The sequence below is a fragment of the Anarhichas minor genome, unplaced genomic scaffold (genome assembly GCF_050575085.1).
Source record: "Anarhichas minor isolate MPS153535 unplaced genomic scaffold, ASM5057508v1 ptg000074l, whole genome shotgun sequence".
Classification (NCBI taxonomy): domain Eukaryota; kingdom Metazoa; phylum Chordata; class Actinopteri; order Perciformes; family Anarhichadidae; genus Anarhichas; species Anarhichas minor.
Genome location: NW_027466520.1, coordinates 3,423,471 through 3,437,495, shown reverse-complemented (window position 1 = coordinate 3,437,495; position 14,025 = coordinate 3,423,471). Strand labels below are relative to the sequence as shown.

The following is a 14,025-nucleotide window of genomic DNA, read 5'->3' as shown; positions in this document are numbered from 1 at the left end:
GCCATTATGATGTGCAGCAATGCCAAAGTATTCAGTATTTCTGTATACTTTGATCCTTACGAGTAGTGCTGAAACAATGAATAGCAGCAGTTTGGATTCATTTTTTAATTAATTTATCTTTTTAATGTGAGACAAACATAACCGCCACATGACTGTGTTAGCAGCTGTTGTCTCGAGCACATACTGCAGGGTTTTCCACTTCCAACGAATTTCCATCACAATTTCCCAAAGGCGACAATCTCAAATGTCTCGCCTACAGTCCAAAACCCAAAGATAATGAATTTACAATGTTGTAAAACAGACTAATGCGGAAAAAAACCAAAACAACAATTCATATTTATGAAATGTCTGACTTAAACGATTCATCAAATATCAAGAGAGTTCAGAGTCATTTTCTGTTGCTCGAATAACAATCAAAAATACTATGGCTGGGCATTATATCGATATGAGATCTAGATACGAGACTAGATATCATCTTAGATTTTGATTATTGAAATATCGCATAAGGCTTTAAAGTCTGCATTACCGGAAAGTGATGTCATTTTCTGAACTTTAAGTCGTTATATCCACATTACTGATGATTATTCTAACAAAAATATCATTGTGTTAATGTGAGAGCACCAATGGTCAACCCTACAATACTGCTGCAATATGGAGGTATTCGATTTTCTCCGTATCAGGCAGCCCTGACAAAAAACATGGTGAAGATGTGGTATCGATTGCTCCGTTGGACTGAACTCTTGAACCAAACTCATCCTGACAGTCTCAATCAAAGTGGGCTGAAGCTCTCCTCTGGTATCTGCAACGTCTGTCAGCTTTAGGACAGAATAGCGAGGATCCGGCTCAACTAAGAGCTGTTCGTGAACCATATAGTAACGCTTTCTGTCACCCGCCAAGAAGATCTGGGATCAGGGATTTCTTAGATTGCTTGAGGTTTTTGGATGCCAATTATATTTAGCTGGATTGATGTGCGCTAATTAAAGGGTTGGTCTTTCACTCCAAGTAAACCTTCAGGTTAATAAGCAAAATCATAATTATCTCCTAAATCGGCATCAGTCAATCTCATCATGCACACACACACACACACTTGTACACTCATTCGGTCATGCAGCTCTGCGTAAAAAGTCTGCGTTTAGCATGTATAAGTAGGCAGTATACAAACAGACCAAGGTTTAATCCTATTTCTCGTGAGAGCAGCCACTGGGAGGAGGAGGCAGGAGTTTGCCTGGAGCTTATTTTCATCCCATTGCAGCTCTCTACTCCCAGGGACTTGTTTGGTATTTGGAGGGAGACGGAGGCGAAGGGCAGGGCGGACGCATAAATTACTTAAGCAAATGTGTGTTGCTGAAAGGGACAAAATGATAGTGAGAACTTGGCTGCATGCAAAAAAATGTGAATGTGTCAGAAAGTGGCTTTTACAGTGATCGATGTGCCAATAGACCTAGCCGAGGCTGGGTTCGGTCTCTCAGGGGCACCTTGTTTACTAGTATATTGATCTAAGATGATGAAATGACCCTTTTGAGTACCTCACTGCATGCAGATACTTGCAGAAGGTTGTGTTATATCAAAGACACTATAGAAATAAAAACAGGCGTCAGCCTCCGGTTCTGAAAAGTGAGAGCTTTAAACCTGCATTCTCTCTACTGACCATCAGGGGGCGACTCCTCTGATTATATAGAAGTCTATGAGAAAATGACTCTAATTCTCTCTTGATTTATTACCTCAGTAAACACTGTAAACATGAGTTTATGGTCTCAATCTCTAGTTTCAAGTCTTCTTCAATACAGCATGATGTTCATTTAGTAAATTATGGAACATTTAAGAGTAAAATAGGCAATAAAGCTAACGCTAACGGATCTATACACGGCAAAAAAACGCATGTTGTGATTCTGCTAGTCGTGAAGCACTTCATCTTTTTCTCACTTCAAGCGATCCCTGTTCTTCAGAATACCATGCATTATCTGTTTTTGAGAACGTTTGTATAGCTCTCACCTCGGATAAGAATGCATTTGCTGCTTTTAATACTTCCACTCACTCAAAAGGTGTTATTCTTCTGCACCATTCTCTACCCGACTTCGTGGATATAGCCTCGTCTCCGCATCCGTACATTTCTTTCTTTTCTTTGCCTTTTGAGTGTTTTACTGTGGACCAGGTGCTTGCTTTGAAACCACTGACTCGTCTCCCAGAAGCCACTCAGATAGTTCACGAAACACAAGGACCTTGCAGCACCCTTGGCAATGCACAGATAGCCATTTGAAAAATGCAGCATCACTGACCGGCCTGGTCATAAAACTGTTCACCTGATGGTATATATTTTTTTACACAAAGGGTGAACAGCCGGCTATAAATCAAGACTCCCAAAACATCCAGTCTTTGTTGGACTTTTTGTCGGTATGCTTCTTCTTTTTCATTGCTTTTACGTGTTCAAGGACCCTCTCCTGCCTCGCAACAGGAATTTATTTTTGTAATCTTTTCCAGTGCACGGCAGCAAGGTCTCCAGCCTTGCCTCAGAAAATTGGCTCTCTCTGGGTGCACCTTGACATTAGTGAATGTGTCCTGCAGTACTGCAGCTTTTACATTTTAAATGTCTCGGGACAAGTTCACATCCACAATAGAAACAGGACAGAGCTTCTGCAGAGCTCAAATAGATATTTTATTATGTAGTAGTACTTTTATGTTCCCTTTGTGCTCAGTCAGGGCTTTGAGCTGTACTTCAGTACCATCAATGTCATGAAGAAAGGAAGCTGTTCCTCTTTCATTGACACAACTCTCGGCTTTTTAGATTAGATTTCACTGCAGCGAAGAAAACATTGGTTTTGTTAATCATTGAATACCTACTAATAATACCCCTCATACTGTACGGTAATGTACGAGAATATTCATGAATTCATATAAATGATTATACTTTACTTTAACCCCCCCTACTTAGCATTATTAGTAAATAAAGATTTAAGTTATAGTTTAAAACACAATATATGCTCGTTGTAAGCAGATTAAGGGCCTGTTTAAGTATATCAACCCTTCTTTCTACGAATCATCTTTAACTGTTGTACTTTATAATAACCTATACACCAGAGCTCTAATTATACGTAGTGGTAACTTACTAACTGCTTATAAATGTGTTCAGCGCTCATAAAGACATGAGTTAACCTGAACTTTAAGGTTCATTCTTCACTTCCAGAATTGTAGTTTGGCAAAATAATTCTTAACTCAACAAATAAATGAAGTGTTATCAGTAAGTCTTTATTCATGTAAAGTCCGCTGTAATGCAGGAATGACTGACAAGTGATTCGTCCGTGTGTTTGTGTTTTTTGCAGACATAAACATGGCCGGCGAGCCGAAGCCGTACAGGCCCAAAGCCGGCTCCAAGCGGCCGCTCTCAGCCGTTTACAGGTAAGAGTCGCCCTCCGAACACACTCCTTCACATGCAAAGGTGCAGCCTTTCTTCTTGTGAACCTTGACTTTCTAATTGAGTTTGTAACGCTCTCCACATTTCTCAGCCATGACTGGAGTTTGTTCTTGTGAAGCTCAAAGCAGATGCTGTTGTAGAAGCTTCATTAAGCATGACCCTGATGTTCTGGCCCGTACACATCTCCTGGTCACAAACAGATCAAAGCAGTGCTTGTTTACTGCGGTCTAATGTGACGGCGGGGCAGACATGATAATTCACTGGGACACTTTTGTGTGTACTCTGATAGTTTGTCACATAGCAAAGTATATATTCCCACCAATTAACTTCCTTCCGAGTTGTTCGTTTGTTGCATTGCATGTCTAATTTTACAAATTTATTAATTTGTGCTTTGTGTTGGTGTTAACCCTCATTTGCATTGCATAGCCGCGGCTGGAAACAGCCAGGATGTGATATGGTAATTGTGGAGCAGGAGCAGCAGAGGCACGCTACACCACTCTAAATTGAAATAGAAATGCAATAACCTCAATTAGAATTCCTGCGAAAATATCAGCAATTTAAAACGGCTTCTTCTTTTCTCCTCTTGTCTTTATTTCATCTCTCTGTCTAAATTATAAATGAGTTGTCATACTGAGCGTGCAGCCTACTTAACATTGATTTTCTTCTCCAAGGTCTAAGAAACAATTTGCCTTTCATTCTCCGACTGTATTTCCCCCTCTGAAACTTCTTTTGTTATGTGTGGTCTTTGCGTGCCAGCATGGCTTAGGCTGGCTCTTAACCTGCGGTGACTTTTACGCAATAACTAGAGCGTGTCCCTTCGAGCCAAAACGGCTTCAGTTTGATCTGCTTGCTTTTGACAGATCCAAAATGGCTGCTCTTAATACAAACCCATCTCTTTCTTTAAATGTTTCTCCCTGTGTCTCCGTTTGTCTCTCTCACAGCGGTTATGAATTTGACTACGAGTACTACAGGGATGATTTCTACAACAGGTATGTATCATTTACGTTATGTTGTCACCTATGAAATTAAACCAGGAAACAGCTGATAGTTAGCTCCTGTAATCCCTCGTTACTGGTGCTAAGTTTACAATAGCTTCTTGCTTTTCGACAGAGATAGAGGAAAGCAGACTTCACATATCTAACCAGTAACTAATTTATGGTTGCTTAGCTTTGATTGGACGATGACCGTTTAGGGGAGGAGTTTAGCACTCAATAGGTCTTCCCTCTATATTCTTGCCTCTTCCTTTATTAAAAGTCTCCCTTGTAAGCTGTAATTCACTAAACCTTCCCACAGAGACTGCTTCAAATAGTCAACTTCAAAATGGCCGAATACATCAAGCATGCAAATTGACTGAAGGAACACTTGTTTTCTCTGTCATGTATCCGCCAGTGATCTGACTGCTTATCTGTGGAGACATTTTCTAAATGTCAAACTTGTTGAGGGCCGTGACAAACGACTAGTGTGGCCGAGTACAGTCAAAGCCGACACCTTCATCTGACATTTAGCACCCTCTTCCCTTCATCCTCTTCACTTCTAGAAGATGTGGCGATGGGGTTATTTGCATGCAGTCGCACTGAAAAAGAGGAAATAGTGGTGGATTTCAACTGCAACGTCTGCCTTTTGTTTAATGTGTGCCGTTTGAGGGAAAGAGCCCAAGAGAAATACATAAAAAAAATCTACCATGAAATACCATACTGGGAAGAGATGATAAGCTTTAGAAAGAGGTGCTGGTGAAGTAAACCGAAAAACCGTTAAGCTCTAGATGGACTCTCTCTGAATGCTTCAGGGCCTCTTGTGGAAAAACAGTCAAATACAAGTGTAAGAAGTGAAGTGTAATATTGTATGTATTTCTTTTTTTCTTGAGGCTTTTTGACTACCACGGCAGAGTGGCCCCCCCACCGAGAGCCGTGATCCCCGTCAAACGCTCCAGGGTGCTCGCTCCCTCCTCCCGCCGCGGGAAGACCTCCTTCCCCATCAAGACAACCTCCTCTTCCTCCTCTTCCTCCTCCAGACCTCCCACATCATCCGCCTCCGGGCTCAAACGTACGTACAAATAAGGTGCTTTTTATTTACTTGTCTTGTGTTTACACTCTACTATTCAGATTTTACATTAATTCATTTTTCAAAAGAGCACCCTCTAATTACGCTAATGGAATTCTGTCCTCGTCAAAAATAACAAAAATAGACACTGAAGGCTTAATGCAGATCTCAAATCCATGTCTCGGCGGCATGATTCAGCTGTGCTACTTACGCCACTACAAAAAGCTATTTAATTCACTCCAGCAGCTCACAACAAGCCACACCGCAATGTAGAGCAAAACACTAAATCGCGAACACAAATATAATCCGAGCTTTTGCGAGCGGCACCCATTCAGCAAACGGTGCTATTCCTGTCACCCAGGATCCATCTGGATCTCATCCGCTCCTTTGATTTAACCGCTGATGCATTATAGTGTCCTGAATGTAATTAACGTGAGATTGGGGACCATCTCTGTGGAGCTGTGGTCAGCTGTGTTTACCTAAACGTTAGACTCTATCCGTAGCTCGTGTAATTGGCCACAGTGTTTATTCCATTGTTGCCTGTCTAGGCCCGGTGTTATCAGCGCGAGCAGCTTGGTAGCATCTGTGAGGAGGACCCAGTTGCAGCTGGTATTATATAGAGACGGGGATGGGGAGGAAAAAAAAGGCCCATCTCTTTTTTTTGGATGGAGTCAATGAATTCTCTGCTCTGTCTAAGCAGTGCTGCTGTATGTTTGGGAGACTAATTTGCCCCTGCCAGTGCTGTGAGAAATCAGTTTATATTGACTTTGGCCTAGATAGAGTGGGCGGGTTGGTGCCACTTGGGCTGTACGAGGAATAATTCACTTTAGGGAGAAGAAGAGAAACGGCCGTCACGTGCATGGATCACGTGCATGGATCACGTGCATGGATAGACGTGTGTTCTGCACATTAAACCCTCTTTGATGCTCAATGTCGATTGTCGGTTTATGAAGGCGTGATTTGACCCGTTTGTGTCTATTAAGGAAAGACTTGTTTTGCTGTACTTTGTAAAGTCACGGGCTGCGTTGGGAATGAGACACAAATGTATTCAATTCTGTATTACTTAAGATCTTTTAAATTAGGTCATGATTATGTTCCGCTCTAAAAGGCAACTTTTCAGAGTTTCACAGTGGTGTTAAGTGATACTGAATTAGAGCTACAACAATAACCAATTAGCTGATAAACAGACGAAAAAATTATACACAATTTATCGGAAAATTGAAGACATTTGAAAGCATCACCAAGGGCACTAGGAACCTCTTTTCACAATATGCTTAAAACTTATTGACCAAATTAGACAAAACCTATTCAAAGAGGCAACAATGGTCAAATGTAAGTTTTCTTTTCACCTTTGCTGCAGTGACATGAGGATCTTAAAATGGTTTACACTGATAGAAACATGAGGCGTCATTGTCCTTTCAGATGATTTAAAGTTTGTCAAAGTACCATCCTAAATCATGTAACAACCCCCCTACTCTTATTCAGATACTGATATGAAACACAAATACATAATGCACAGATGTCTTTTGAATATTGTGCATGTCATAAAGATGGTTTAAAAATCATGTTTCACTGCATTATGTCTTTAAAATCGGCCTCACAGAATCCTCCTCATCATCACTATTTAGAGTCTGTGTTGTATCAGCACCACCAGCCCCAAAACTCTTTGTCCGGATTAATTATCCCAGATCAGTGATTGAAGAGATCCGCACTATCTCTAAGATAAAAAAATGTTGATCGTGAGGTCCTAAAATTAGATCCATTACTCATTCCCTAAATCTTATCTAATAATGCTTGTTGAGTAGCAATGACATTTCCCCCCCTTTCCTTTAACACAAGCTATTTAAAGATGGCGCGTTGATGAGATGGCGCTGGATTAGGATGTGTATGTTGTCTCTCTGCAGTTTATGTGACTGATGGCACAAAAGGAAAAAAAACGGCTGGAGGCGCCGATAAATTAAAAACTGTTCCACACTTTCTTATCGTCAAAGTAAGCTGCCCTGAGCGACCTCGGATTATGTTGGAATAAGGAGGTGAGGATACATGTGCGTGCATTGGTGGATGTCGGCTTGTGCGATACTGAGAAGGCGATAGAGACACCGAGATATCATTGTGTATCGACTGTTTTCTCCTTCTTTTTTTTTATGCGCTTCCAGAAAGCTTGATTTTCTGTTTCCATGTAGCTTTGGGGTCGACGGCTGCTTTACAAAACAACACGAGGCTCATTCTTGTGATTTCCACGCACACACATTACCTATGTGTTGCCTTCGGCGTGGCATTATATGCCTCCCTTTTCTCCCTCTCTCTCTCGCACACATTAATCATCCTGCTGCATTTGAAAGATGTATTATATTGGCAAATACCGTGCAGGATGCATGCATTGGATCTCACCTGGGTTGTTTTTCAGCATGAATTCTTGTGAAAGAAGCTAGATTAGAGCAAGCTAACATGTCGGATTGTTTTGTTTAAATCATAAATTGACATCATCACTAACCGTTTATGTTTGATGCATTGGTTCAGCTCATACAAACGGACATGGGAGGGAATCTGCATCGGGATGTGGTGTGGGTGTAAATATACATCAAAGAGACCCAACTTAAAGAGCCGCATGTAGACATGATAGCAGACAAGCAATGTGTTGATTCTCTGCATGCCTCCTGCGTCCTGATTTTCCGGCTGCAGCTTTACAGGAACTCGTGGGTTTGTTTACTGAGCGCTCATCCGTCCTCTTCACCAGCCCCGACAGACTCTGATAGGTGTCAAAGAGAATGTTATGTTTTCCCCTCAACTTCTGGTGTTTTTTTTCCCGTCCGCTCCAAAAAAAGACACGTTTCAGCTGCCGAGGGGTTTACGAATGAGATTATCTTACTACTTTAACGGTCTAAATTCTTTAATCTGCTCGGTTCAAGCTGCTAAGGAGCAAACCCTGGTTTCAGCAGCCGTGAGACGGGCCAGATTGAATTAATGGTGACGTCCTACAGATCCATTTTTATTTTCACTATTCCATATTTGCATATGACACATAAAGGGTAAAACTCAAACTCTTGGCATGATGCAGTTACGCCTCATTTACTCAAAGCTCAGATATGTATTGTAGCGTGAGACCCAAAGCAACGCAGGAAGAGGAGAGGGATTATTCATACGGCAGTAAACAGAAGCAGTGGGAGGGCAAACTGTGCCCCCTGTTTCTCATGCTGCACCGTTAGTGAGGCAACGATCGGTTATTGTTGCAGTGAGTGTATGAAATTAAAAAATGCAATTAAAACATATGATATATGATTGTTTTTTAATCCAGTTTAGTGTCCTAAACACAAGTGTCGAGCATCAAAATTAGATTCAGTCTAAAAAGCGCTGATTTGCATAGTGTTACAATACATTGTTGTTTCCTTTTCTACAATAAAACCACCTTTTTGCAAGGCAAAACTAAAATATGTGGGTATTTCAAATAGTCAAATGTTCAGAGTTCCAGTCAGTTTACTGTGCTCCAAGTGTTACATTTGAATTTGCTGTTTGGATTTCAGTCATGATGAGTCCGTTTGGTAATGGTTTATTTTATGGGTTCCCATAATGGTTTACTAATGTCTTGGAAAGAAGCATGTCATTTGGTATATAACAGAGATCATATCCTCGGATAGTTGTAGTGAGTTCATTTAAGTCAGAAACACTGAAGACCTACGGGTACTGACAGTAAACAGTGAGGCTGAGATTAAATGTTAACAGCAACGCTGGACTACATACTGCATCACTTCCTGTCAATCCCTCGTGCAAGTGAAGGCAATCCTCTATATAGAGAAGTAATAACACAAAATGGAGACTATAGGCTACTATCAAATAAATTAATAAAAAGAGACTCTTAAGGATTTTAACTTCAAGATGAAAGACATTTAACATAAGCACTAATAAAGCAGATGCTATCCTAAAGTGTAGACAATCTCCACGTTTTTGTAATCGCCTAACGCTGACTGAAGGATAGCATACAGTTTGTTGAGATATTGGCATCGTTGAGCGAAACTTGAGCAGCGCTGCACAGCATGGTGGGCGTAAGCTGTGCACTAATCTTCAAATTGAAAGCAGCAGCTCCACATTTTCAGCAGCATAACTTCGCAGTCGGCCAGATTGAGATGTTCTTCCCCGAGGAAAGTGGGAATCGGAGCGATGATACGATATCCAAAACTAAGAGCATTGACAGATGACTGTGGTCACGCCGTGTGACGCAGCGTCGTTAGAGTGAGTGCACGGATGAAATTAGGACAAACTCAAAAGTAGCTCTGAATTCCGTTTCTGTATTTCTGTCCCTCAGCGGTGAAGACGGACCAGCTGCAGACTATCAAACGGGAGCTCACTCAGATCAAGCTGAAGATCGACTCTTTGCTGGGACGCCTGGAGAAGATCGAGAAGCAGCAGAGAGCCGAGTCCGGTAAGAAGCCGACCGACGAATCAGAGCTAGTCGGAGGAGAGAGAGGGGGGAAAAGGACACCCACCACTGAGGCAGGGAAATCAAGAGCACACGCCGGCCATAAGTCTTTGTGACACTGTGGGTGATAAGAGGAATAGAGCTCTCCATCATAACAGCCGACAGGTGTCAGCTTCACGCTGACTCTGTTTATATGGGAGGGCTTTGTAGATGACCTGCACCGCGGGACCGTCTGAGAGCAGCTCACTGTGAAGGTCACTTAGACTTCATGTTGTGCATGTTACAATGTGTCAGCAGGTTGCTCTGGTTTATTCAAACTCTGTCGCTTTTTCTCTTTAACTCCGTGACAGTTATACACCAAATGCATCGCACACATGTCTTGGTCGTCTTCCAGGCAAACTGTTGTGTGATTAACTAGAAACTAGAACAAACCAATCCAAGGTTTTCTGGTTGGAAGGAGATTGTTTGTTTGTGTCGAACAACTAGCAGCGAGAGGCGTGCGTATTTAAAATATCAGCTGATCCTTTTAGCAATTATTCTCACGGTAATTTACCCTAAAAATGTTTGAATTGTAAACACTGGTCTTTACATTTCGGTACCGAAAAGTATTGAATGTGCTGTAAACAGGAGAGGAAAAGATTGAATGTGTTTTAGAGCCATGTTTAGCTTATAGCGCTAACTTCTGGCCAAACTGCGCTGCGGCCGAGTCTATTCGCCTAATTTGCATTTCTTTTTGCGACATTTTAAAAGTTCGCTTTAAATTCACTTGACAAACAAATGAAAACACGGCTAGTGAAGCCAACTTTTGAGGCTCCTGCGTATAAAGTAAGTGGGAAGATTGAAATGTGCACGTGGCAGCTCAAAATGGCACAAATTCACACAGAGAACCAGATGTGCAAAAATGTTTCAATTTCAAAAGAATTCAGGAAAGAAGAATAATGTGTAATAAACGTTGAGAACATGAGTTTCTGCTGAGCTCTGAACACACGGACACACTACTAAAGACACGCTTGGTGTGTCAGTTGCTAGCTAGCTCACAGCTAACATACAGTTGGTGCATTGGCTGTTTGGAGCAAATTAATATAAACCGTTGATATGATTCGATTCAGCAGCAGCAACTACAGTTTTCAGTTTGCCTCCACGTCTCCTCGCTTCTCCGGAGCAGTCACAAGCCATGCATCATTCACGGAAATCTTTTTTCTGCAGCCGTGACGTATACAGCTGATGCAGCTGTGCCCCACGTCATATTTAATTGACATTACTTTAAAAATGACTGCTCCGAGGCAAGGATGTCTTTTTCAGCTCTCTCCTTGTGTCTCGTCCTCGCCTCCTTCTCCCGTGGGCGGGACTAAGACATGAGGAAAGAAATCAAAGAAGTACAAAGTAGGAAAATGGGAAAGGCCCTCTGTCGACACTTTATTCAATCATATACTTATTTGGATTAAAAAATAGATGCTTTGGCTTACAGTTATGCTTGTCTGTTCTGTAGAAGGACTACAATGAGTTAGTTGTTGACTCGTTGAGATTAAACCACGTCTGTCCAGCTGAACGTATGGAGCAGCACAGACTCTACGGGTCGCTCGTGGGGACAACACTTTGCTTTGTTTCTGCACAGATTTTGAAAAACAGAAAGAGCAGCCGAACAAACTTTTCTACCTCTGTGTGAAGCAAAGAAAACCAATTCTCTGTGCCCTTCTTCTTCACTCAGAAGCTCAGAGAAAGTACGAGGACAACTGCGACTCCCTGCATGAGGAGTCCGTGTCAGAGACGGCGGAAAACTCTGGGGAGGACGCGGGCGACGGGGCGCTGGACGTGGAGGCGGGAGAGATGACCGACGGGGGCGAGGACGACTACGACGAGGAGGGAAACCACCATCTGGTAAGAGAAACCGGCCTGACAGGCCTGACAGGGAGGGAGAGAGCAATGCACTTTGGGAGATCTCAAGTGGGCAGACAGTCTTCCCCTCTGAAAGTTAATTTTCGAGAATTATTCATGGCCACAGATCTGAGAGAGCGGGGGGAGCTTCACATGAGTGAATGGTGAGAGCGCCCGGACTGACAGTTCCTCCCTGTCGACCCGGGCTCAAACCCCCCCACCACACACACACACACACACACACACACACACTATAATTAAAGCAGAGGGCTCAAGATGCTAAGACGAGCGTTTAAGACCAGACCTGCTGTGAATAGAAGTAGAACAGTATGTAAAGGTTTCCCTGAGACGGTACAGCCCGTATCATAGAGAATGATCTAACCTACAAAATATCATTAAACAAAAAGAGCCGTCTGCAAAATAGTACGATGGAACCAGCAGGAGTGACAGTCGAACACTGTAATCTATTATCATTAATCTGATCTAATATTTGTTCGTAGACTAATTCTTGCCACCATGCTCGGTGTGACGACACTAAAATCATTCATGCTGTTCTGGATTGTTGTTGTTTTTTGCCCAATATTTGTGGCTTAAAAAAACAAAAACTGTAGACTTTTGGGTCGTCACCTTTAAAAAAAAGTTACAATTTATTTTGACATGATTTGATATTTCATCTAAGGCTGCAATTAACTTTGATAATCCCAAAAACATTGAATATGAATGTCACTGAAGCATCTACACCAAAAGAGCTAATTACTGTCGTCTTTACACTGTTGTGTTCAGATGTCTGCCCTTTCAACTTTATTAAATCATGTTTTAGCTTCATGAAAAGGTATCTGCATGCTGAAGGCTCCATATTATACAGCAGTTAAAACATCATTTCTCATGTTTTTTTCTAAAGTAAACCTTGTGGCCGCTCGGTTTCATTTCACACCCCACAGCTTCTCAAGTTCAAGCACCGAGATCAAAGTCATCGTCCTCGATCTCATCTGGGTTCCGTTGTGCGGTGTGGCCATGCTTTAGAACAGGCTTTCTCTATTACGCCGTCTGTTAAAACAGGCGAGCATGGCCGTGCCGTTGCTCGATGAAAGCTCGGTGCCCCTCTGCTAATGGAACACATTATTTTCCGGAGACGTGGCGGAGGTGATTTATTTGTTTCCGGAAAGGTCACATTGGTCACAGGTCGTGATAACGCACCACAAAGACGGTCGGCGCGGTTGCTCCTGTTGAGCGTTCATCAGCGCTGACCTTTGGAAAAGATTAAATACAACCTGTGTGCTCAGTTTTAAAAATGCTGAATCCTACCCATGATTTCAACCCTCTCTCGCTCTCTCTCTCTCCTTTCCAGATAGAGAACCATGTATCGGATATCGACAACTGAGATCAGGTAAGGATGAATCCATTCCAGCATGTGTGAGCTTATTGCTGAAGGTCCTGGAGGCTCTTGCAGCTAGTCTCCATTTAAAGCCTTACATCCAGTCCTCATTAAACGCCTTATCCGCCCAACTGTGTCTTGAGCATCTCTAAACATTTGTTAGGCATCTCCTAAATCACAAGCTCTATGACATTTAGATGCCCAGCTCCACTGAAGGGCGTCTAATGCCGAACCCAACAGAAGGAGCGATGATGGCATTCCAATGGGCCAGAACTGCCCATAAATAATATTCCTCTAATTGAATTGTGTGGAAGGGGGCATGAATGCGGAGGCCTAAGGTAAAGAGTTTGCTGCCAGAGAGCGGGGGTAATGATGCGGTCACATCCTCGGTCGGCCTCGGTGCTGAGCTGTGTTTACGAGTCGCACGCTGTTGATGTTAACGTTGAGTTAAGATGTCTTCTTTTGCTTCCGGGCGAGCAAAGGAAAATCCAGAAAGTGAGGTTCAGATCTATCAGTGCTAGGCTATGCTAACGTTGTAGCGGCTCCCTCAACACTCAAAACAACGTAATCCAGGCAAAAAGTACGACAGCGACATTATTGTTTGTGACATAGACGGTCTATGGTTTATACTCATAGTTTACAGAGATCACGTGCCGTCGTGGAGCTCTGAGTTACCACAGAAGGCTACAGTTTGGTGTGAACACAACATGAAAGCTTTGATTTTATTTGAACAAGATGAATCGACGTCTTGTCTCTGACAGAAAGCCAATAAGTGTATTCCCCCAAAAATATCGAACTTGTTCCTTCAAGATGAAATGCTATAATACTGCAGGGAACAAAAATAAGATGTAGATGGTTGACGGCACGTATCAATAACCTGTAAAAGTATTGTTAACGTTACATCCACAGGCC

General features: G+C 42.4%; 1 protein-coding gene across 3 annotated transcripts in view; it reads left to right on the top strand.

The window, feature by feature from the left end:
* Nucleotides 1-13,119, top strand: part of ralyl (RALY RNA binding protein like) — a 42,036-nt gene extending 28,917 nt beyond the window's left edge. The window contains exons 2-8 of one of the 3 annotated variants that reach the window (XM_076080506.1): nucleotides 3,318-3,393; nucleotides 4,351-4,398; nucleotides 5,274-5,414; nucleotides 9,574-9,628; nucleotides 9,758-9,866; nucleotides 11,572-11,741; nucleotides 13,087-13,119. In XM_076080506.1, the coding sequence (XP_075936621.1) occupies nucleotides 3,318-3,393; nucleotides 4,351-4,398; nucleotides 5,274-5,414; nucleotides 9,574-9,628; nucleotides 9,758-9,866; nucleotides 11,572-11,741; nucleotides 13,087-13,119 (632 nt within the window). Of the gene's footprint in view, nucleotides 1-3,317; nucleotides 3,394-4,350; nucleotides 4,399-5,273; nucleotides 5,453-9,573; nucleotides 9,629-9,749; nucleotides 9,867-11,571; nucleotides 11,742-13,086 lie in introns of all 3 variants that reach the window. The other 2 variants (XM_076080505.1, XM_076080504.1) reach the window with 2 other exon arrangements.
* Nucleotides 13,120-14,025: the final 906 nt, after the last annotated feature.